Source organism: Panulirus ornatus, chromosome 2, assembly GCF_036320965.1.
Source record: "Panulirus ornatus isolate Po-2019 chromosome 2, ASM3632096v1, whole genome shotgun sequence".
NCBI lineage: Eukaryota > Metazoa > Arthropoda > Malacostraca > Decapoda > Palinuridae > Panulirus > Panulirus ornatus.
The window spans coordinates 88,502,691-88,528,156 of record NC_092225.1 but is presented as its reverse complement, the minus strand read 5'-3'; the positions used below and the strand labels follow the sequence as shown (position 1 = coordinate 88,528,156).

Genomic DNA, 25,466 nt, shown 5'->3' with positions numbered 1-25,466 from the left:
GATGTGCAAAATTAATTGGGGTTTCAGAGCTTCACTTCCGCTGACATTCCGCCTCCTGACATACGTCATGAGGAGGCGAGACGCGCCTGCGCAAGCCCAAGGGAGAAGGGACGGGCCTGAGGAGAGCGGCGAGTTCTTGCCTTAGTGTAATCTTGTCGATCGAGGGGAAGATACCTCTTGCGGTACACCGGTGACGCACCGTTCCCTCCCATCCTGACTGTGTTTATGGATATGCTCGTGTAAAGGAGACGACGGCACCTACCACTGTCTCGTGTAGTCATAAGGGAAATGCGAGCCAGTTTCTAATCGGTAGATCAATGTTGAAATGAGAGTGTGAGTCCAGCTAGCCACTGAAGATCCGCCGTCAGGCTGGCCAGTAATATGCGTGATGAGAACCCATTGATTCGCAAGTGACACAAGACCCTCCACTGGGGAAAGTTCAGGTGGCCCAGGTAAGTCTGGTGGGGTCGTGGTGGTGGGCTGTGAGAGGATAATGGTTGTGGGTTCACCTGGTGTGGGGCGGAGGAAGGAAAGCCTTGAATGAGCCCTCTGGGACTGTAGGTTTGCCTGGCGGGGTCACGGTGGTGGTACAGAGGAATAACATACGACTGCTGTCGGATCCAATGTTGTCATAGGTTTATACTGAGGATGAGACGGTATCTGAAGGATCTTAGTACAAGTACGTGGCTCCAACTCACAAGGTCAACCATGACATATCACAAGACTCGTGTAATGTTTCGTTTGTTTGGATATTTCTTCCTGTTTTTGGAACGTGATACTGGAAGCATCCTGTAGCCTGTGCCTTCAAGAGAATACAATCTTCAGAATAGCTCCAACGATGTGTAAACTCTGATCGTTTTATTAATACCCGAGTCAGGAAACTTTTCCCCCCAATGTATGACGCTTCCTCGGAAAATGACAGACGAGGACCGATCCCTCTGGAGTGAACACAACATACCTGACTACTTGAGAGGGGAACCAGAAGATCCAAGTCAACGTAGCACAGTTCTCCATACTTAAAAAAAAAAAAGATATATATTCTGTTAAGTAAGAGCTCATTCGTTCACAAGGTTTCACGACTGATTATGGTTAAGTTTCGACGAAAGAAAACAGTACCGTCTTTCCCCGAGTGCATCTCTACCTCCACCGACTTCGTGACATGTGTTGAGCGTTGCATCTTCCCTCTGTGACCATAAGCTTCCACATGCTATCCATGATATCTAATCTACTGACTCCTCTATGGCAGATTTCATCGAACCACTGGTAACACTTTTCACTACTCTGACTGGAACTCCGTGTTCCTTGGAACTGTACCTCATGATGGTGTTCAGGATTGTAAAGTTTCATACCTAGTATCTGGTACTGGCCTAGTGCCTCACACTGGCATTTGAGTTCTTCTCTGCTCTCGTTTCCCCGTTCCTTCAGTAGCCACATAAGCTCGAGTAATCCTAGATCGCTTTTCTCAAGTGGAATTTATTTCTTTCACGTTGGAGGCTCCAGTCATGGACACTAAGTCCACATCGAGGTCGGTCCTTCATTGAAATTTAGGGAGAACTACGAAAGGAAAAGTGTTTACGAACTCTGGAGGAAGTGAAAGACCTGTCTTTTGAAATGTGCCAGATCACAGTTATGGGAAAAGACATGAGAAACTTCTGCTTCCAGACGGTTATACGAGCAGATAAGATCAAGAAAGGGATGGTTCCACATGAGCTTCTGTGTCGACCGTGACGTGCTGATGATCAGGACCTTCTTCTGACGCCATTCTTGTAAATCCTTCCTCCACGTTCATAACCTCGTTCATACCAAGGTAATCCAGGTGCAGTCGAAATCGGACGTTGTCAGTAGTGACCCATCACCAAGTTGGAATTATTTCACTGCCTTATGTACCATCCTCGCCGTTCTATCATGGCTTAATGTTCTCGTTTGATCCTGGACTCTCAACGAGAAATTAGTTTATAGTTGTTACGTTTACCGTTCCTCACTGTGTGCAGGCATCATCATCCAGCAGGAGCTCCTGAAACTTTCAGTTATTTCTGACGACACGTGTCTAAGTCTCTGCGAGCCAGCAGGGGTGAGTCTGCCTCCTTGGTTTGATATACCTTCTGCAGTTCCTGGTGACTCCACACCTCTGTCTCTTCCTGTTGATGCAACTGCCTTCGTATAACACAACTGGTCAGACCTGCTCGCCCACTGTGACAACACTGGCCTCTTCTTGTTATTGTAATGAATGGTCTAGTCTCTGATGGCTCCATTTTCCTTCTTCTTTTTGCCTCCTTGCTTTTGTTGGTCATGGGGTCATCCAGTGGTCTACCTCCTTCAAAGGATAACCAGATTTGTTTTTTCTAATCGATTACGTGCAAGTTCAGTACGAGCCTGAACACCGCCTGGGTCGATACCGTATTCCGCTCAGGAAGACACCTTTTCAAGTCTTCTCATGTCGTTATCACTTCTATATCCTCGTAGTCTGTTTACTTCGCTCGGTTTCAGGAACTTGTTCTTCCAATGATCGTTGCTCATAGATGTTCTCGTCTCTGTTTTCTTCCCTCATCTGTCCTCTCCTCACGAGACCCGAGTGTGGTCCTCGTCCAGCCCAAATGTCACCACCGACCCGTACCTTCCAGCCTCCTGCTTCACTACAGCCATCACACTTCGTATACTCCAGTCGCTAGCTTGTCATCATGCACCTGATCACATTAATTCCTCGTGAGCAACGTCGTTTGCTCCATCTTCCACCATTTTTTCGCCACTTGGCTCTCTACTTCCTCTTTGGGATTATTTTCGTCTGTTTCTTTTTTCCACTTTACAATTTATAGTTCTTGCCAAGTACTCACTTCTTCTAGTCCAACAGCCCTCTCTAGCACACCCTTCCTAGAGCACTCATCAGCAATTCCCCTGTTATTAAATTACCAAGCTCTGTACAGTATATTAACTCGCACTTCACTCTATATATTACATTAATTAGCACTGACCCTCTCCATTATAACCGGCACTTACCTTTATACTACACTAGTACTGACCCTCTCCATTATAACCGGCACTTACCTTTATATTACACTGGTACTGACCCTCTCCATTATATCAACCAGCACTTACCTTTATATTACACTAGTACTGACCCTCTCCATTATAACCGGCACTTACCTTTATATTACACTAGTACTGACCCTCTCCATTATAACCGGCACTTACCTTTATATTACACTAGGACTAACCCTCTCCATTATATCAACCGTACTCACCTTTATATTACACAAACTAGCACAGACCCTCTCCATCATAACTATCCCTCTCATCTATATTACCTTAGCTAGCCTCGCCCCTATCCATCATGGTAACTAGCACTTCCCCCTCCGCCAATAAAAAAAAGCTCTTCTCCCCACAATATGAAGTATGCAACACGTTCCCCAACCGTTTCCAGTGTGAAGTGTACTTTTGTTCCCAGCATCAATAACTACACTCACCGTGCTAAGAAAAGGTAGCAATTCAGCAAGAAACATTACCAAACTCTCCTATGAGTTTCTCTCTCTCTCTCTCTCTCTCTCTCTCTCTCTCTCTCTCTCTCTCTCTCTCTCTCTCTCTCTCTCTCTCTCTTTCTATTCAAAACTTTGCTGTTACCGGACTCCACCTACATGTGGTTACACTGCGAATGAAAAGTAACCTTGAGCCAGGCTGGATCACTGTCAGTCGACGAAAAGGAGTGTAAACAGTCCCGCCAGAGAACACTCGCTTTTATGAGGTCCATCCCCTCTCTGCAACTGAGCATATCGCACCTTTGGAGCTGTAGGAGCCCTTGGAAAAAATGGGTTCCAGGTAACTCACTGGAAAAGAGATCCTGTTAGTGACTGTAAATGAATGAAGACATATATCTAGCCTCACACTGGCAGCCAATACTCCTGACGATATGTGGCAACAATGCAAGGCGAGAGCTCATCCTCCTCCGCTTCGCGGAAGGTCAGCGTCTTTGTTTACTAGCAGCTGAAGGCGTCCTCCACCTCCCTGGTCTGCGGGGAACGTGACTCCAAGCTTCCACACTCACAACTCCCTCACAACCTTGTGTACCGGTCTCCTATCCGTATTTCAGAGGGAAATGAACGTCTGTGTCACGGGAACGAGAGCCATCGATGAAACTGCTCTTGAACGTACATGTACGTTGAAGATTCCAGGTAAAAAGTTCTATCTCGTACAAGCTCTTGTAGCTCTGCTCCTCAGTTTATGGATGACGCTCTTATATGGACTACAGATCAAGAACTTCACGTGTGAATAGTCGGGAAGTCGAGGAGGGGTGTGGTGAGCGCTTTACCCGGGCCTCAAGTTGCAATCCATCTGCATTCGTGGCGTGACGTCACCTCAAGGCAGTGAATGACGTCACTAGCCAAGTACTTTCTCACGCCCAATGGGAGGCCAAACTCTTCCTCGTACCACAGTCTTGTAGTCACTGACTCAGTGTAGCTAGATGTTTCCTCTTATTACAGTCCTGTAGCCATATACCGTCACTCTAGCTGGATTCTTATCTCTCACCACTGCCCTGTAGACATGTACCGTCACTGTAGCCAGAGTCTACTGTATAACATTTAGTTCCCGTTGGATTTACGGTTCTGAGGTAATCCGGATTGAAATAACAAGTAGTTTAGCGGAAAAAATAAAAACTTTCATCATAAATTAATCAGTCTACCGTTCTTTCTACCATCCATCCCCACACAGCGACCCTACGTACCTTCGTGCGTGCGTGCGTAAATTATGATTTATATTCTCTACCGAGAAATAATACCAGATATGTTTGCACAAGGGAGATATATCGCAGTCTATCATTACCAATCCCTCGAGACGGTAGTGCCACACAGCAGCAACAACAACAGTACGACCCTTGGGTACGCTGGCTTGGCCTCTCTGACCTCACCCTTAACGACCCTTGGGTACGCTGGCTTGGCCTCTCTGACCTCACCCTTAACGACCCTTGGGTACGCTGGCTTGGCCTCTCTGACCTCACCCTTAACGACCCTTGGGTACGCTGGCTTGGCGTCTGACCTCACCCTTAACGACCCTTGGGTACGCTGGCTTGGCTTCTGACCTCACCCTTAACGACCCTTGGGTACGCTGGCTTGGCTTCTGACCTCACCCTTAACGACCCTTGGGTACGCTAGCTTGGCCTCTGACCTCACCCTTAAGGGCGCGGTTGACGTCATGCGCGGGTCTGGTGACAAGAACCCCCTCATATCAGACCTGGATGATGTTCTTCATCAACATGGTAAAAATCGCCGAAAAAAAAAATCGGAACCTGGTGATGTCAAAAGTTGTACGTCCTCCCTGAACCATTATTTTTGTTTAGTTTCCTTAACATAGATCTTGACCCAAGTCTGCTGTGGTGGACGCTCGGCCAACTCGATGTACCCTGTAGGGGGTAAAGCCGGCCTGGGAAGCGAGTTAGTTGTATGCTAATGGCCCAGCACTAGTGGCAGCTTCGAGTGAGAATGTGTAGAAGTCAGTCACTGAGTTTGGGAGAGTGTATGAAAAGAGGAAGACTAAAGTAAGTGTGAATATAAACAGGGGAAATTAGGTTTAGCAAGGCAGAAGGATTGGTTTACTGCAGTGCAAGTCTGAACTGAAAATCTGTTTTTGAGGAAGTGAAGTGGTTTTAGATATCTGGGAGTGGACATGGCAGCAAATGGAACGATGAAAGCGGAAGTGAGTCATAGGGTGGGTGGGGGAACAATGAGAAAAAAATGTGTGGAGAGTAAGTAATGAAACCGTAAAAGAGAAGTGTGGTAATGAGAAGAGAGTGGCTGAAAGAGTCAGCTGATGAGGGTGTAATGAAATGGTTTGGACATATGGAGAGAATGAGAGAGGAAAGGCTGACAAAGAGGATCTGTGTGTAGGGAGAGTGGAGGGGACAAGGGAAACCTGGAAGACCAAACTGGAGGTGGAGGGATGGTGTTAAAAATATTTTGAGTGCGGGAGGAGGAGGAAGAGGAGGTGAAAGACGTACACGGGAGGAGGAGGAGGAGGTGAAAGACGAGCACGGGATTGAGTGTACACTGGTGCGGCAGGAGAAGGAGGAGGAGGAGGAGGAGGAGGAGGCGAAACACGTGCACGGGATTGAGTGAACACTGGTGCGGGAAGAGAAGGAGGAGGAGGAGGAGGAGGTGAAAGACGTGCACGGGATTGAGTGAACACTGGTGCGGGAAGAGAAGGAGGAGGAGGAGGAGGAGAAGTTGAAAGCCGTGCACGGGATTGAGTGAACACTGGTCCCCTCCTCTACGGGAATCTAGCGAAACTCTTGTATACAGTGACCCCTGAAGTCTTCAATGCGTTTGACAGCGAGTGACACGAGTCTTTTTCTTCTTCTGTTTCTCTGTTCCCTAACGCATAGCTTCCTCACGGCCTGACTCACTGCAGGGTTGACACAGCGTCATCTCCCTTTGATCTTATTACTATGTGTGACCCCTCAGGGTTCTTCTATCTTCACGCCTATTCTCTTTCTTCTTCCCAAAAAATAATATCAAATTTTCATCCAGTTCACTTTTACCGTTTCCACTCTACACCCTTCAACATAATGTCCCTTCCCCCTCTTCGTTCTAATACTCGTTCTCTTACAGTGAACATATTTCTTTTTCATCTCCGACCTGTGCAGCATCTCAAGGTAGGGTATCAGTAACATGGTTAAATTCAGTGGTGCTAAAACGCGATTTCATTCTACATCTCCTTTCTAAGTATCATTCGTTTCCCTCTGTTCAATTTACAAAACCACAATTCAACCCTGTAATTACATAAACTTCATGGAAATAACCATACTCAACATTCTATCATGGAAATCCCACATCATTAACATCATAACCAAAACCTGGGATGCTCTATAGACACCTTAATAATCTTCCTTTCGAGCAGCTACTTCATATCCACTAGGGAATTTATTCGTTCGAAGTCCTGCTCAAATATCGGGGATAATTCTTCTACCACCTTTTCTTTTCATGTCAGCTGAGACGGCACGGGGCAGCTGAGGCCCAGATCAAAGAATTTTTCACTCCAAAGGAGTCTACATGTCCCTGAAACTGGAAGTAGCGCTGCCTCAGGATACAGGAGCCTTTCGGAAGAGGTCGTTGGGTAATTCTCTCTCTCTCTCTCTCTCTCTCTCTCTCTCTCTCTCTCTCTACCTACCTACCTATTTATCTATCTATTTATTTTCATATTCAGTTGTCGATAACCATTACAATCACTAACACACGAGACACCAATAAGCAGTCCGGATATTCGCCCTCGTGTGATGATATATGAATCAGGTACACTGTCCCTGGTCAAGGATAGCATTCTCTCGACCAAGACTCCATAAACGTCTCGTGCAAAACATAGCCATTAAGGCAACGCAAAAATCCACTGGTCGTCTACGACAGAGTCGTCCTCAGACACGTGATCGACGAAGCGGCCTCATTAACATCAACACAAAACTACACAGAGTTTCTTTTGAACGAAAGGAACACTTCAAGGGACAGTCACCCAGCCAACCAGTCATCATCCTCTTAGCCCAACAGTCTGTGAATCGACCAGCCAGTCCAAAGGTCTGTTAACAACCCAACCCATCAACCAACTAGTCCGTCCAACAGTCTGCCGACCAATCAACCAGTCCAACGGTCTGGCAACCAATCGACCGGCTAGCCAGTCAGCCCAAGTCAACCGACCATAAGCCACACATCCCTGCCTGGACCAAAACAAGAGGCTATGTACGTGTCCAAATGGTTTACCAGTCTTAATGGTTCAAGTAATCCCTATGACATTCCATGTCTCTCGTACCGGATACCCACAGCCTTTCATTATCTAATACTGGTATTTCTTCTTTTATTTTTTTTTTTTTACGTATGACCAACAAGAGTCGTGATAACCAAGAGTTTGTCTCTGAGGCATGTTAGGATCGGAGAGTGGCAGTACTAGATGACTGATCCACAATCCTAGCCAACCCAGAGGCCTAACTTTATCTTGATCTAGAAAAGAAAAACGAGAACCCAGTGTTCCCTGCTTTTCGTGAAGAGTTCAGTGTTGAGCTGGACTAGACTACTGATTCACTGTATCGTTAAAAGAAGAAGCTTGAATCACTGTATCGATAAAAAGATGCATAGAAAATGGCTACTGGTTCAATGGTGAGCTTCAAAATTAAGGCTACTGCTGATTCACCGTATCGATGAAAAAAAAAAGAAAAAAGCTACTGGTTCTATGGATCTATAAAAACACCGGAACGAATTAAAACCAACGGCAACTAGGCTACTTGTTCAGTGGATCGGATTAAACCGAACATACTGGGTTACTGGTATATTGAGCCGATATAAAAAGCCGTCTCCTAAACTACTTGTTCAGTACACTGTACATCGATAGAAAAGCAAAGGATGTATTACATCATGTATTTTCTTGACTACGCTATTGGTTCAGTAAATTCAAGAGCATCGATATAAAAAACAAAGGATATATTACAAATCATGTCTTTTCTTAAAATGCAAAATGAAACTGTTGTTTCTGTCTCATCACCCAACAGTTTCACACATACATTCTTAATATCCATTCCCTGTGGCACCGATGCGAAAATAGCTTACCTTCCCCACCTCGCGAGCCGTGATTATAACCCACAACTCCACCTCGGCCGCACGTCCACCTCGACAGCCCGGATGGCGGCCGGTTATATTGGTCGAGCACGTACCACTAGTCTGTCACCACGGGCCGGACTGAGGACTTACTCGTGCCTACAGCAGGTCAAAAGATACTAAAAATGAAAGCAGCAAGATGACAAAAACTGGAACAATACATATGGTCCGTCTGGTAAGAGTTTCCAAACGCACAAGTTACTTTCCTTCTTCAGGGGGGAACTCAACAACCCTCATGTAATTGCTGCTGCTAATTTTAGGAGACTAAAAATATCGGAGCTAAATGAAGGGTTCATGTCAACAGAAACAGGGGTACTAGTGATGCTTTAACATTCGATTCAACGAATAAAATACAATAGTATATATATATATATATATATATATATATATATATATATATATATATATATATATATATATATATATATATATATATATATAATGATCTTTCTGATAAGAAAAAGAAGGGTTGGAGGGATGTCTGGATCTTTACTAACGCTAGCCTAGTGGCGAGGGCTTGGACGAGGGAGGGGAGTGGGCGGTTGGAGAAGCAACTGTGTAAAAGTCTGCTGCTTGTGGCCATCTGACACGAATGGCCGTGTGGGGACTTCCTTAGATCCGGGACCGGAACCGATACTGAAACATGCTGTTAAGGTGTAATATGTACGTCTATTTTATCTGTGTTGTGAAAGGGAGGCTACGGTACAAGATTTATGCTTCACGTTTAACCCGTCCATACGTATCAAAAATAAGCTGAGATTTGGATTGTAGCTTGATACATACCTCAGAGTTGCTAACCATTGTATCACATCGAGCAACACACATCCATGCTAATCATTGTTTACCATGGTGAAAATCATGAACAAATGAAGAAGCGATCCAGCGATCCAGTGCAAGCAGCGTTCTTATTCGTGATCCAGTGCAGGCAACGTTCTATCAGTGATTCGATGCAGGCAACGTTCTATTTGTGATTCGATGCAGGCAACGTTCTATTTGTGATTCGATGCAGGCAACGTTCTATTTGTGATTCGATGCAGGCAACGTTCTATTTGTGATTCGATGCAGGCAACGTTCTATTTGTGATTCGATGCAGGCAACGTTCTCAATCGTGATCCAGTGCAAGCAACGTTCTTATTCGTGAACCAGAGGAGGCAACGTTCTCATTCGTGACCCGTACAGGCGACGGTCTGATTCGTGATACGGTGCAGGTAATGTTATCTGTGTAAGGCAAGTTGTTGTGGGCTTTCCATGGAGTTCCCGGCGTGCCTCGCGTTACCGAAATGATGACCACATTAAACAGGTGATTAAACCGACCACCGTAAAAATCCGTGCCGACGTAATGATAAACAGCTACCATACAACAAAGACTTGGGAGAAGGGGGGGAAGGGGGTTGAAATCCATGACGTGAAATTACCTAAAACGGATATATTACGGTGGAAATAATTGGAGCTCACGATGGCAACGTCACGCTAACAAAATTCCAACCATAAACGGAGGGTAAACTGGACGAAACAAACATGCGATGCGTATCACGCTGAGGTGGGTGCCGTGTCTTACTTCCGCTTTGTCTGTTTTAGACATACGAGCTGACATTTATTTCTTTAAAGCATTTAGGAAATTATACTGTATGTATGACTGGCTCAGGACACAAGGAGGTTTACGTCACACTCGACCAAAAAAAAAAAAAAAGTACACCAATTCGTTCCAGCTCTTCCACCCAGACGGAACCGGACGTATCCGTGAGCCAGGGTGAGAGCTGTGGCCAGGAGGGAGGCCCCAGCTCTCGAGACGGTGTACCCAAATCTGAACAGCCGCTCCCCTCCCACACCTCAAGATCAATGACTAAAACGAGGTTCGGGAAGGGGAGAGAGAACGCTCGCTGAGGTAGGCAGTGGGGAGGGCAGCGGACACCTGGGGAGGGAAGGAAGAGGGCGAGATACAAGTTAGGGAAGGTGAAGTTCAAGGAAGAGGGAGTAGAATGGGAGAAGGAGGTGGTGTCCTGATAAGGAGTGAGCTGGGGAGGAGGAGGAGGGAAAGATCACCCGAGAAGGAAGAGTAAGGGAAAGAAGAGTAGGGGAAAGGAGAGGCTAATAGGAGGGAGTATCAGGGAAGGGCGAGGGTGGGTGGCGGCGGTGGGGAGTGATGGTGAATTAATGAGACGCTACACTTGATGACCGGTGGTCGCCGCCCTCCACAACCTACCTCCTGGTGAGGTATTGATCACCCGACCTGCCGGACCACTGCACCTCCCTGGGACCATGGACACCTGCTGGGTGGGTGCTCGGCCCTCTTGTGTGTGTGCCGGAGGTCGTGGCCGCCCGCTACGTGCCACGGAGCGTGGCCAGGCTGATCAAGAAGACAGCGTGTCTCGCATGCTGTCGGTCAACATTTACATGGGACAATGGTGTTGTGGCACGTGTGTCACAGCCTCCTCGGGTACCAGCAAGTAACCTTGGCGGTTCAGTAGCTTCCTCGGTGTGTTATATAACGTGCTATTTAGCATCCATATATAAATGTAACTATTATTATCATCATAACAATCGCCGTTTCCCGCGTCAGCGAGGTAACGCCAGGAAACAGAAGAATGGCCCATCCACTCATATACACACTTAAACGCCCACATACGCATATATACATATGAACATATACATACATACGCAGACATTACATACATACACATGTACACATTCATACTTGCTTGCCTTCATCTATTCCTGTCGCTAACCCTCCCAACAAGGAAACAGCATCGTTATCCCCTGCTTCAGCAAAACTAAGGCAGGATCACTTTTAAGTTCCTGCTACTTCCTTCACATCCACTACATCTCCTCCTACTCGACCTGCGTCTCGTTATAGCACACCTTCGTCAAATATACTCAGACTTGGACAGGACTTCCCAGAGGGGTATCAAACCCTCGCTAAGTCTAATGCCTACGGAACTCAGTTTGGACCCATCTCTCTAAAACCCCCTCAAAACCGCCCTATCTCTTATGATGGACCTGTAATTCCGCCACTCTACACAATAAATATTCTTAGTATCGCTGAACATATCAACTGTCTTACAAACCTCGCATCACACAAATACCTAAATCTGTCTAACAAACAATTAGTCCTGTTTAGGCGCCGTAAACTTTCGTAAGAACAGTTGTTCCGATTATAGGAGAGATCTGTAGGAGAGATCTGTCCCTGTATGGAATTCTGCTCTCACATCTAGGGAGATTCTAGCCAACATACTTTACCAAACAGTCGAGTCCAAAGCAATTCGACTTGAACAATTCTCCCAGTCGGACCTCGAAACGACCCAATTGCCATACGTTGGAGTGGTGGTTCAAAGTACCTCATCCATAGATATTTCTTTGGTAACTGCTTCCGAGAGGTGGCTGCTTGTGCTCCCGTCATTATGTGGACCACGTAATACTCAGCTACCTACTGCGTCATACGGTTACTGTGTGGCAGATGAAAACTCAGGGTAGGCTCGTTCTGGTACCTCTTTCTTTTCTTACACCGCCAAGCTCTTGGAGCTCATCACCCCCTCATATCATTACGAAAAAAAAACCAAAAAACTATGTCCTGCCGCATTATGAAAAGCAGAATTTATACCTCCTCCAAATATCCTAAAACATTTTTCATCTTTGTATTTCGTCCTCTCTTTAATCTTTCCATTTATTTCAATGTAGGTCCGACCATGAGGTGGACTAAAGTCGAAAAAAAAGTTAAACCCTGAGAGGAAAAGCCAAAGTAATACATGTTAGAGGAAGACACAAGGGAAGTAACATTAAGACAAAGAGAAATTAGGTTGAAAAATGCTCGTTGAGAAGGTGAAGAGGTTTTGACCAAACTCGGTGCAGTTGGACGGTGGAGGACGCGCGCCTCGGACGCAGTACACGCCATAAATACACACGGATCAACCCCCCGTGTGCGTCGTGAACAACTGATTTGCGAAACCCACTCCAGACCCTGAGGCGGGGTCTGCCTCTACTGGTGGCGTGACGTCCCCGCGTTACTTGAGGGAAAGACAGGGGTCCACTGGTGCCACTCTGATGGTGACGTGAGGCCACAATAATCCGTGGTTAGTATACGGGAAATGGCACGATCAACAGCGACAACCGGGGACCGTACAAATTAACATGATGTAGTGCAGGTCTGTGTGCGCTGTCGGGGTAGGGAAGGGGAGGGGGGAAGTGAAGGTAGGGGTTAGGAAGCAGGGTGGAAGCGGTGAAGACCATAATATCAAGAGAGCGGTTTGGAACAACCCAGTGAGACTGAAGGAATGATCCACAATGAAGAGAGGTGGTGTTTCAAAACACAAGCAGACGTTGAGGCTTGTAGGTTCATTCTTATCTTATATAGTCTTCATTTGACCCGTTTCTCGTGAGGCACAAGAGGACCAAAGGCCTCTATTGATGATGTTTACTCTTGCCAGCAACCCCTCACACCAGCAGTGGTGCCTCACATCATCACCGGGGGGTCAGGCGCCGATCCCTGTAACTAGGTGGTCGCCGCCGACCACACGCACTCGACGCTCTTACGAGTCGCTTGCCTGTTATTTACACACACACACACACACACACACACACACACATTTCCATCATCCTCATGAGTACGATGGTATGATGGTATATCCTAAGACCTGATCCTTAAGCATCAAGTCCAAGATCACCCCATCATACTCAAAGATCGAACCATCGTACTTACGTCATACCATACTACCCAAGGAGTTACTAAAATAGAAAAAAAGAAATTTAAGCTTTCGAGACTTATTCCAATTTCACCATCAAATATACAGAATATGTCAGTATGAACAATACTACCTACAACAAAAAACAGAATATGGTGAAAATATACGCAGAAGCAAACCAAAAAATGTTGGAAATTCTCATAAAAGTAGGAAAATGTGTACTGCACTCGTTCACTACCTACTGCCAGCGATCATGATCGACTGTGCTACAGATGCACTTGCACAGCAACAGGTTATCTTAGCTGTCTGTACGATCCTGACTGTACAAGTTTTTTTTTTCAGTAACTGACAAGTACATCAATTAATCAATCCATGAAGGAATGAATAAATGCTCAATTTCAATGGAGCTGTGTCCCTGACGATAAAGAAAATGCTTCAGTTGTGCTGCTATGCCACAGAAATATAATCCTGTGAGGCATTTCCACACAAATTATCATATATTTGACGACAATTATTCTATAAACTCTGTTAACTGGAACGAGGTGACGTGATTAAAAGTTACAGTAACCACCCAGTAATCAGTTTTACAAGACCTGTAGTAAAACTGAAGAACAACACTTATGCAGCTCATTTCAACTCTGTTCAGACTTAAGAAAGGTATATATACATACATATATGAACATGGTGCATAGAAACGCGCACCTTCATAGAACATACAAACCTCCAACAGCCAGGATCGAACCCGGGACCCATGTGCAAGAGGCGGGAATGCTAACCGCTAGGCTATGGGCCTAGCCTAACCTACCGGCTAGCATTCCCGCCTCTTGCACGAGGGTCCCGGGTTCGAACCATGGCTGTTGGAGGTTTGTATGTGAGATATATATATATATATATATATATATATATATATATATATATATATATATATATACGTATATATATATACGTATATATATATATATATATATATATATATATATATATATATATATATATATATATATATATACGTATATATATATATATATATATATATATATATATATATATATATATATATATATATATATACATATATATATATATATATATATATTCAATGACAAAATTTTGAGAGGTTATGATGATGCGTGGCTCAGATTTCTCAATGAAAGTCTAGCAACTAACTGGGACATCATATAATTAAAGAAAGAAATAATAAGAATGTCTGGTAGCTCTGTAACAAAGTGAGCTAATAACATTGCGACATTCTTTTTTTTTTTTTTAACGCTGGAGGCTCCAGTCACTGACAGAAGTCCACATCAAGGCAGGGCCATAATGAAAATATAATTAGGAAAGTCAAAAAGTATTAGAGAGTTTTGAAGGAAATGAAGAACCCGCCTTTTAAAAAGTGTCAGGTCAACGTTATTCGGAAAGATATGATAGGGTAGAGTCTCAAAGCTTCGAGGGGTTGGGAACGAAACAATTATCAAAACGGTCCATCCTTGAGTCGTCGTTGGCCACACAGTAATAATGTGATACACAGCTTGCCCCAGCATTGCTAGGTCTAGCAAATGATGGAAGCACACATACAAAATCAGCTTAGGCGAGGTTTATAAACATGTGTCTGACTCCACGCACACACCGGACACCCTTCCCCCAGCTAAACCATTAAAGACGGTGGTCAGTGTGGTCTCGAGGTTAGAGTTATTGATAATTATTGCTTATGAGAGAGAGAGAGAGAGAGAGAGAGAGAGAGAGAGAGAGAGAGAGAGAGAGAGAGAGAGAGAGAGAGGGGGGGGGGAGGGGGGGCGATTGAAGGAGCTTATCATGACGTCTCGTAAGAAGCTGCGTCTTTTCCCTTTGATAGGGCAACTGTAGTGGCAGACCGGTGAAGTAGATTCTTTGCCCTCCATACGAAAAAAAAAAAAAAAAAATGCTTTCCCAGAATTCGTTACCTGTCAATCGTTCCAATCATCACTAAGGTCTGTAGGCAAGAGTTTTTTGATCCTGGACATGTCGTATATATCAAAATCAAAATTTGTCTTACAGCCTTACATCTTAGGCTTTTTAAAGACCTACTGAAGTTTACTGGAGCCATGGAAGAGATCTTATACAATGCACATAAAAAGATGGCCCAGTAAAGGATAAGCGCTTGCAAGGCTTTTAAACTTGATGGAAGAGCTTAAGGGAGTTTCTTTGAAATCCACAAGTGACCATAAAGCGCAGCTTACCAATAAGATTTAGTCTATCCATTTCTCCTCACTCTAGAACTTCAAAGTAAAGATACTGACACAAGTGGCGAGACACTAATGAAGTTTACGCATGAGGTGAGGTGGTGTCCCTAAACTTTTTGATGATTCGTGACCATAAAAATTTTTGATGTATTACTAGTCTGTGCGTGGGTTAGTCCGTATACTTTCAACCCATTAATGTTAGGAAGGTTGATAAGGATATGGATTTTTTTTTTTTTTTTTTGAAACGTCGCTTGTTAAGTCCAAAGAACTTTCTATGAGTTAATGATACGTGGGTAGGTATCACCTAAGAGTTCCTTGTGTGAGATGGTAATGTGGGTAAATAAGTCTGAAGATTTTGCTTGTTTCAAAGAAATGTGAGTTAGTTAAGAGCTGAGTATTTGCTATCATATAAGAATTCGGCTGTGGTTTGAATGTGATTATTCGACAAATTTACTCTACATCTGTGCTGTAATGAAAATAAGAACGGATATCGCAATGTTATTACCGAATACATCACTCCTAGGCTGCAAATATCGCAGACAGCGACCCAAGTATTGGGCATAACGAATACAACTACAGTATTTTAAGACATCGTTTAACGAACACACCTCACTGTCTTTATGCAATGATTCGCAACATCTTTCTACCACAGTGTGTGATTCATGGGCAGTCTTCTTGCTCTGATAAATGACCACAACTTAGTCCTACAACAAACTATTGAATCTCTGTTCTGTGGTGATTAACGAAAACAATCTAACGCTCCGGTATCATTAATTTAGCACTCTGATTCACGAACGCATGTACCATATAGTAATGGTATACGTGCAAAATTCATCCACAGCTGCAAGCAAGGAGCACCTACCCAACCACTTTCAGCGTTCTTTGTGTTTTTTGGGTCAAAATCATCACTGAATTACTTTAATTACTCATTTTTTGTTGTACACACATTTATCTAGCATTCAGTATCTCGACCCTAGGGAGGTGGGATGTGTTACAGGTCGGTGTATCTTCCTGTGGCCACAGGTAAACATGTACAAATCAACCAAAGGCCGTGATTCCGTTAACAGTAACACTTTTTTATATGCAAGACCGTTAGCTCCCTCCCCGGCAGCGGCGACTAAAGCTGCTCTGCCAGACGTACGGTACATACCAATGGTCTGTTGGGCTACGAGTTAAGCAAACGTCAAATGATCCCAGACTTATGTACAAACGTATGACAATGTTTTTACTCGTCTGAGTTACATATCATCGATCCATATTGGCTGGTTGGTTATTTGGGGTTTTATACCCATCAACTGCTACGGATCAATGAAGTTTGTCTGTGTTTGGTTATAACCATCACCTAGAAAATCTGCAACGCCTTCTTCAGGCGTTAGAAATAATCATTAGACTACATTCACTCCATGTACTTGGCCCTTGCCTGCGATCATTGTGCTGTGAATCCTTCTTCAATACATGTGTAACATTATCCTCAACTTGAAACTTACTGGATAATTCATTAATAAATTGAATTTAATTACCATCCTCCTGTGACTTCTATGACAACTTTGTACTTCACTTGCCGTTGCAGGCGGGGATGGGGTGCGGGCGGCGGTGCGGGTGCTGGGCGCTCAGCGAGCTGGAGCTGGAGCGGGCCCGCCACCAGGCCACCCTGGAAGAGAACACCCGCTACCAGAGGCACATCGAGGTCAGTCCAGGTCATATCAGGTCAGGGAAATCGTGTAACAGGTAAGTCGAGCGCCACATATCATAGTCTAAGCATCAGCTACGTTATACAGTATCACTATACGTCGAGCCTTGGGTCATTTGTCATTAAATACAACCAACAGGAGTAAGTTCAGGCTACAAGTGATTCTGCATCCTATGAAATTAGTGAAGTACATGCAGGTCTAGACAAGCGAGTCTACTTTCTCAAGGTCATCCCACATCACTAGAGAGAGCTCCAAACTTCAACTGCAAGAAAAAAAAAATAAATCATTTGATCACTTGCTGTAGAGACACGCCCGTCTTTTCTCCAACCTACTTCTACAAAGAATGCCTTTAATGTCTCACCAACATCACGATTCGACAGTAATGTAAACAGACATGAACACCATGGACGATGGACAGCAGCTGTACATGAATGCGAACGATTATTGTCGTGACCAGGTCTACATAAATCACGTATTATGTCCGGATTAACAGGTAATTATATGTACAGGAACAAACAACCCTTAAGTTCCCTCAGCCTTTATAACTCCTCAATCGTAGCCTATATTGTTTAGATGCCATTTTCTGGTAGTATAAATGAAAAACGTAAATCAGAAATAATATCTTGAAAATATTACAAAGTGGTGATCCTGAATGCATCATGTTTGTGATGTTTTCCTGGTTCCTTCCTGGCAACCACCACAACTACCTAATAAAATGTCTGCGTCAGGCGACAATATGGTACATAAGCTACCCTTATAAGACACAACACACGGAACATTGTGTAGATCCGATGATATATACAGCCGGAAACACACGCGACCGACTCGTCAGGCGTAAAGCCACTGCCAGACATGGACCATATTGGGATAATATTGAGGGTATAAATAAGGTCTTAGAATTATCCATATAACCTAAAGAATGTGCTACGGATTTTTCGGTTCATGGATGTAGCTACGCTTGACGTTGACGGCCTTAATGACCCCGGCATTTGATAGACGAAGGCCAAAATAGACCAAACACCCAACCGCTGCCAGACGTGTAAGTAATCAATCAACCTGGTTCAGCTTGCATGTCGTGTTTACAACTTTTGCGAAGAGAAATCAAAGCATATTCAGTCCTTGCTTAGTTTTGCTGCGTTTTGTGATATCTATAAAGAACACCTACTTTTAAAACATGGTACAGACTCTCTTGAAGATGACACGTAACCCTGTTATACTGTTCGGTACAAAAGTAGTAGCTGTATTTTGTCCTCAGGCAAATTCCCGAGACATTAAAGCCATACTCAGTGGAAACATATCTTTATATGGATAATTCGACTATGAAACTCATGACATATCGTCCTTTGATAAAAGGAAGTGCGACAAACTCTTAATAACAGTACTAACTCTATATCAGTTGCGTGATATCCTAGCCAGTATCTCCAGTATGTTCTACGTGGCATGTTTAAGACGCGACGGTAACAATGTCAGATGAAGGATTTGCCAATATCAAGTATCATTATTCTTTGCTTACCAACATTATATCCAAGTTACTGTTTTTACAATGACAGCAGATGATTTTGATCATAAATAAGTAAATGCTTGCCGTCTGTTTTGTTCAGCTAATTCAAGACAAGTAATTTAGTAGCTTCACGTAAGCATATCTGCCCTTTATATAGCCGGGAAATAGTTAAGCATGTTTCTCAATTCTATGATTAAACTAGTTAAAAAACAATTCAGCGTCACGCGTCTGGCCTCCACAGGAGCTGCGGGACGAGCTGTCGACGCTACACTCCACAGTGGGTGAGCTGGAGCGACGCTACTCTGACCTGTCGGCACGATACAGGACCACAGTGGCTTCCCTGGATGAGGTAAGGTTCCCACCCGCCGCCGCTGTCGCCACACACATTAAGAACACAACCACTACCTCATTCTTGCCACCCATTTTATTTAACTAAATACATGTATGAACTAACAACCTAAGTTGTTTTTCTTTTTGTAAATGATCTATCTTATCCGTTTATTAGTTTTTTATGTACTAAATAATTACTTCCATAATTTTTCATTCGCTCAATCTTTCATCATCCTTGGTATTTCGTTCAGTTGTTTATGTTTTTTTTCTCTGCACACTGAAGCAATGTTTAATGACATTTGTTTCATATAGTTGCAATTGTTTCTTGCAATAATTGTTTCTTGGAACGATATCGTAAGTTTTATCTAATCTTTGCATGTTGTCATTAAATTGATGGTTCCAAACATTCTGTTGTTCTTTAATTCTCTTACCCGTGTTTAATCAGCCGCTATTCAGTACAAAATAATTTTTTCATTCAATCAGCAATTCTATCATGCACACGCAGATTTTCATTCAGTCTTCAGTTTATTAACTGATTCTCAAAATATTCTTGTATCCATCCCCTAATCCTTGATTGCATAACTCGATATCTTATCAACCCATTCTTCAGTTCCAATCAATGTTTCTCGTAGTCAATCGCTGGTTCATTAATATTCTCATAACATTTTGTATGCACATATTTCATAAGGTCTCTCACCTCAACGACAATTTGCCACTAAGTGAAGCACTGATGTCGACCCAAAATCATCCTAGAGTAAACTGATCTACATTTCCGCTAAAGTTTCGAAATGTGATCACACGGTTATCAAAACGAACCAAAGAAATCTGACGCCGTTTCGAACCCACGAAGTCTGTGGTTCTGGGCGTCATTATTCCACTCTGCCGACACAGTGCGGTTCGCTTAGAGAGGTTTGCAAAATGAATAAACAATACGGTACATTTTCCATTAATTAGGAAACTAGTATGCATTGATGTCAGTGCGATACCTGATAATCTAATGTTATGAGTCGAAAAAATATTCATGTTTTTTTGCGGCAACAGCTGCCAGTCTGGCCTGATACCTGGTGACCTCACTCGCTCTTCCAGGTGAACGACACGACCATCAGGCTTAAGGACCACTCTACTGACCTCGTGGATGAAAACAGACGACTAAGGACCAACTGTGAGAAGTTAGAGGAGGATGTAAGTAACCATCGAAGCTTTATATCACATGTGACCAAACTACACTTGCCAGAAACTCTTTAAAAAATGTTTTACTTTGTAGATAACTAAGTCAGAGTTAAATCATAAGCTGTGAGCAGATATTTGAAATCTGGTACATAAGTTTTTCGATGATGCACGAATATATCGAGAGTGTTATGTGGTGTCTTACGTGACATCAATATTTCAGTTCTCTTATATCATGTGTTATAACAGCCCTTCCTGTTCCCTAATATTTAGGAATTGCACGTGTTTGGGATAACAGTTTTGTGCTTTCAATACTTCTCGATATATGGATTTAGCCTCTGCCCTCAACACCCGGCCAGGTACGAGTCATGAGGGAGGAGTTGGAAAACGCTCGAACTCACGCCGAGGAGGAGCATCGGCGGCGGGTGTCAAGTGAGGTGTCCCTAAGCCGGGACTTGGCCGACGCTGAGAGGAAATGCCACGTGAAGCTGCGACGGGCTCACTCCCTCCACGACATGGACAAGCAACACCTGCGCCACGACTTGGACCGCCTGCAGCACGCCCTACTTCGGGAGAAGCAGAACCACCAGATGACCTTACGCAACCTGTACCGCCACTACCCTTACCCGACCTGCTCCCTCCACAGGGTCTACAACTGCCACGACTGCTATCACGACCCCATGCTGCTCGACTAACACTGGTGACCAGAAACCGAAGACACGACACACACACGAGGTGATCTGCTGTTCAGTCCTACCATGTGCTCTGAAGGAGCTTCAGTCTGTTCTATGGTATATGGTATGACGTAGACGTGCTTTGCGTTAAGAACAGGACGTCAGAAACTATTCTGATCTACACCAGAAACTTACTTTAGTATCTGACACAAACACAAGGGTATGATTTTACGATACTTACGTGAAGTATCTTACAGAAGACAATAACAGCACAATGCACATATGATTACTCCAAAACTATTATCATCTTTTCAGAAACTCTCATCATCATTTCCAATTGGGCTCATTACCTACATACAGACAATGCAACGTTTGTGGTAGTTAATACTGGAGAATTGGGGATTCCAACCCCACATGTGCTGGCAAAGGGCATGGACATCCAGTCCCCTGGGGTACATTTATTACCCTTGTTCAAAGTTTGTCATAAGTCAACTGCACAGACATGAAAAAAAAAAAAGTACAGTGGCATCTGGAAACTAAGTACAATAGAATCAGAGGTAACATCCATCTGTCATCTGAGACAACTCGTGTAATGTTACCTTAGTATTCTTGGTTCATGAATCTAAGATCTTAACTCAAAATCTTAACTCTAAGGCATCCGTAGTAAAGTAGCTTGATAGCCTGATTCAAACATGATTCATCAACCTTGTGTATATAGTAGAGAGAATGATCTATGTTTGAGACGTATGGCAGGTGTGTCTGCTATTCAGGGGTAGAGATGGTTGGTTCCCAGAGGCGTTAATCACCACACCACAGACTAGCACCCTAAATTCCGTGGCCACGGTTTAGAAACCCGCCACCACAGTGAGGGAGTTCGGTATGCATGTGTGATAAACCTTATACGTGCCCCGTCCACAGACAGCCAGCCAGCCAGTAACCTGCTCGCACTGGTGTCCCTAACACCGAACGATTACCAGGTACACCAAAGATGGAGCGAAGGTAATGGTTCTTCACGAAGCATATTGCAGTGAGGTTCAGTAATGTTGCCACAAATCGTCTCACTTTATATCGAACTGCTTCTCCCGCTTACGCGAGGTGACGTCATGAACCATCTAACAATTTCTTCGTTTCCATACGGCATTGGGTTACTTAGGCTTGAGCATCATTCAGGAGAGTGAGAGGAGTGCATGAGATAGAGTGAATTTGATCAATGTGGTATATGGGGGGGATACATGCTATCACTGGGCTGCACCATAGCATATAAGGCGGTCAAGGTACACTATGAATTAGTCTGCGGGGTTTGGCTGTGGACGGCAGGCTTTGGTTTGAGTACGTCCACTGTAATTAAAAGCAGCAAATACGTTATATATGAAAAAAAGTAAACACGATGCTAACACATCACAAGTTTTATAGTTATGATGCGGATATCACTCCACATCATCTTGGAATGCACATAGATGTACATATTAGTCGGCACAAGATCAGAAACCAATGACATCATTTTACTCATATCACTACACAAAGAGAAAATAACTAACAAGTGAACTAGAGTATGTTCAATCAAATTTTGGGCTGGAAACAATAGATCGATGTCTTATGAACAAGGACCTATATAAAGAGGGAGCAAGTTTCATTACACAAATACGCTCAAAGTCAACAATGTTAATCCTAGCATACACAAGTAGTGCCGTCTAATAACGCATCTCAAGTTTTTATGTATTTCGGGTAATGATTGTGTTTTACACTTCATAATTTCATATATTCCCTGAACAGCTTGTCACTATATAGCACAAAATAGTGATATGGAAAAATGTCACGTGTTGGCAACGGTCAAGAGCAAATTATCAAAACAAAGAAAACTACAAGATATCTACAACAGAGGAAATACTCACAGCTAATGCTTTATGTACCTTCAAAATATTTGGGGGTGTCAAAAACAAAGACGAGGAATACCGGCGTCTACAAGGAAAAACAAATGCACATAGCGCAAGATGGTATAAGGTAATAGCGTCGGTATGTTACACGTATACAGTTGATTATGGTGGCGTGTAACTGTAAATTACATCTTCATGCGCACTCTAACTCCCACCATATCGGATACAGACTCGTTGCCTAAGGTGACGGAATGTTTAAAGAAGATTCGACGTATTTATTATTCAAAGGGACAAAAGACGGTATTGACCGACCTGAGTCAAAGTATCAGGGAAAAAAAAAATACTATATCGTTTTCCTTAACAACTTAATGTGAAGTTATAAGAATATGCTTTAAAATTCTTCCCCACTTTGAAGATGTCAAAACTAGACGACAACCGATATATTTTTCTTTTTTCCTTAAGGACTTGGTCCAGCTGCTCTCACTTTTTGAGATTTAAAGGATTAATCTTTCAAGCTATCTTTTTTTTTTGCCCCTTGTTTAAAATTTACATTTTCTAAAGAAATAAAATCACTACGCATAGTTTGTTATGTCTAAAAACTTTTGTTTCACGTGACATCTGAACATTTTACAAATGCAGGATGTTCCGTTAGAAAAATGGGTAAAAAAAAAAAAAAGCACGTTCAGAGCGATGTTTCTAGCGCGTCGATCATTTCAGGCGTATTCTTTAGTCATGCCGAGGCGTACGTACTGGGCTAGCTGTTTGTGTACTGTAATTACACCTGCAATTTTGTACTACATAAATAACGGCTGACGTGGTTATCTTAAGAAGTGTCAACACAGGCAAACAAATAATGCAGTAACAACCTTGCATTTGTACTGTACAAATAACGACAGAAAATTAACACAATTATCTTTAGTGTCAACATAGGCAACCTAACAAAGCGTAACTATAAACGGGTTCTCATACCGCTCACGACACAATTGTCTAAGCGTGCATGGGCATTTTATTATGCCGTCAATGCAAACTTTATACATTCTATCTGTAATGATTCTAAAATCCTTTCCAAATATGCTACTGATCATGAGTGTTTCGGTCGTCAAATATGTAGGTTGGTTGTTTAATTGGGTAAAGCCTATCGACTGCCACGGTCAATAAGGCCATGATCTTTCAAATTATAACCGCCAACCAAATATGAACACATGAATCTTCTCCATGTGTTGGATATGATACTCAGGCCATATACACTCTGTATATATGGTCTTAGAGCGTATGCAAAATATTTCTGAAAACTGTTGGTAGCGAGAATGTAAATAAGTCTCAGCAATATCAAGTCAGTGTATGCATTCCGCAGTGTGCCACAGATGAATATACTACTCCAGATCATAGTACTATTATGCAAATTAATTATAAGTAATACATGAAGTATTGGTTATTTGTCCGATCACGGACAACTAATATGGTTCCGTGTCATGCACTCACGCTGATTGGTCGGCTGGATGATTATATATATATATATAACGAGGTCAAATGAGCTTCATATGAAAGTGTTACGCATTCGCATCTACATTACGGTATATAAGAACACTTAAAGCAAGTCAAGTTACATAACACAGTAAATCTCAGACGCAGAGTTCACGTAGTCTAACCAAACCTAAGAAAACTTTACCTAAGTGGCAGAGATTTACTTTTATTTTCAATGTTTACAGTCGTTCATATGGATGTCGCCTTCGTCTACCACCGGTCCTGAACGATGGATAATGACGAAATGGACGCCTCTCACAAAGCAGCATTATGAACACTTTCTACCTAAAGGTTCAAGCATCTCTAAAATAATTAAATCTTTCCCCTACAGACAACAAGTCTTTACTAACTACAGCCGTTTTTGTCAGTAAGCCATAGAAACTTACATGAGGTCGTCGAGTTCCACCAATCAGCCTGAGTGTCGCTGGAGGAGTAATTTAATTGGATAGGTGGTCCTTGGACTTCAGGCCGATCGAGTGCAAGGGTCGTTGAAGCCGTCATCTTCTTCAGATGACTTAAGTCTAAATCGTTTCACGCTCTCACCGCATGTGTGTGTGTGTGTGTGTGTGTGTGTGTGTGTTAAGAAAACTAAGCCTAGCCCGGGAACATGCCAATGACAGCCCGTTCACGGGTGTGCCATTACCGTAACAGGTCAGATGTGTGTTCTCGAGGCGCTATGACTGGCACAGGTCTGACCGTGTGTGACTGTGAGGGTAGCGGGAGGTTTACGGTGGACGTGTCTGTTTTGTGCGGTTGTGATGCACTGCATGTGCGTGACCAGACACTCAACCACTGCGAATAAATTAATCAAATTGGCAGTCACTAATGAAATAGAAACTATCAAGAATTATTTAGAAACTATCAAGAATTATTTGTATGTCTGTCCCTTTGAAATAAAAGCACTCATATCATAGATCCTAATAGTTTTATTAGGGTCACATTTATGTACTTAAGGAATTATAATTTCAACAGAAATGGTGTTTTATACATTTGAATATTTATAATAGTCATCCTAATAACAAGAGCTATCTACTGCCATTTTCTATGATGCAAAATGCACGGCTATAGAAAACAGACTTGATAATAGTGGATAACAATAATATTACTGATTCCAACGCTGCGTCGGATACTTTTTACAGTATTAGTATTAATGCCAAAATAAAACTACTTGGAAATATATCTTAAATGATTC

At 43.2% G+C, this 25,466-nt stretch overlaps 1 protein-coding gene and 1 long non-coding RNA gene across 2 annotated transcripts in view; one reads left to right on the top strand and one right to left on the bottom strand.

Moving 5' to 3' along the window:
* The window catches only part of LOC139758180 (uncharacterized), a 149,126-nt gene that overhangs the window by 112,678 nt on the left and 10,982 nt on the right, over positions 1 to 25,466 (bottom strand). The gene's annotated exons all lie outside the window — the stretch shown is intronic.
* LOC139758074 (uncharacterized) lies at positions 134 to 25,189 on the top strand. Its single transcript, XM_071679157.1, has 5 exons — positions 134 to 452; positions 17,084 to 17,200; positions 18,947 to 19,054; positions 20,122 to 20,217; positions 20,562 to 25,189. The coding sequence occupies exons 2-5, from the start codon at positions 17,090 to 17,092 to the stop codon at positions 20,895 to 20,897; spliced, it is 651 nt and encodes a 216-aa protein (XP_071535258.1). The 5' UTR covers positions 134 to 452; positions 17,084 to 17,089; the 3' UTR covers positions 20,898 to 25,189.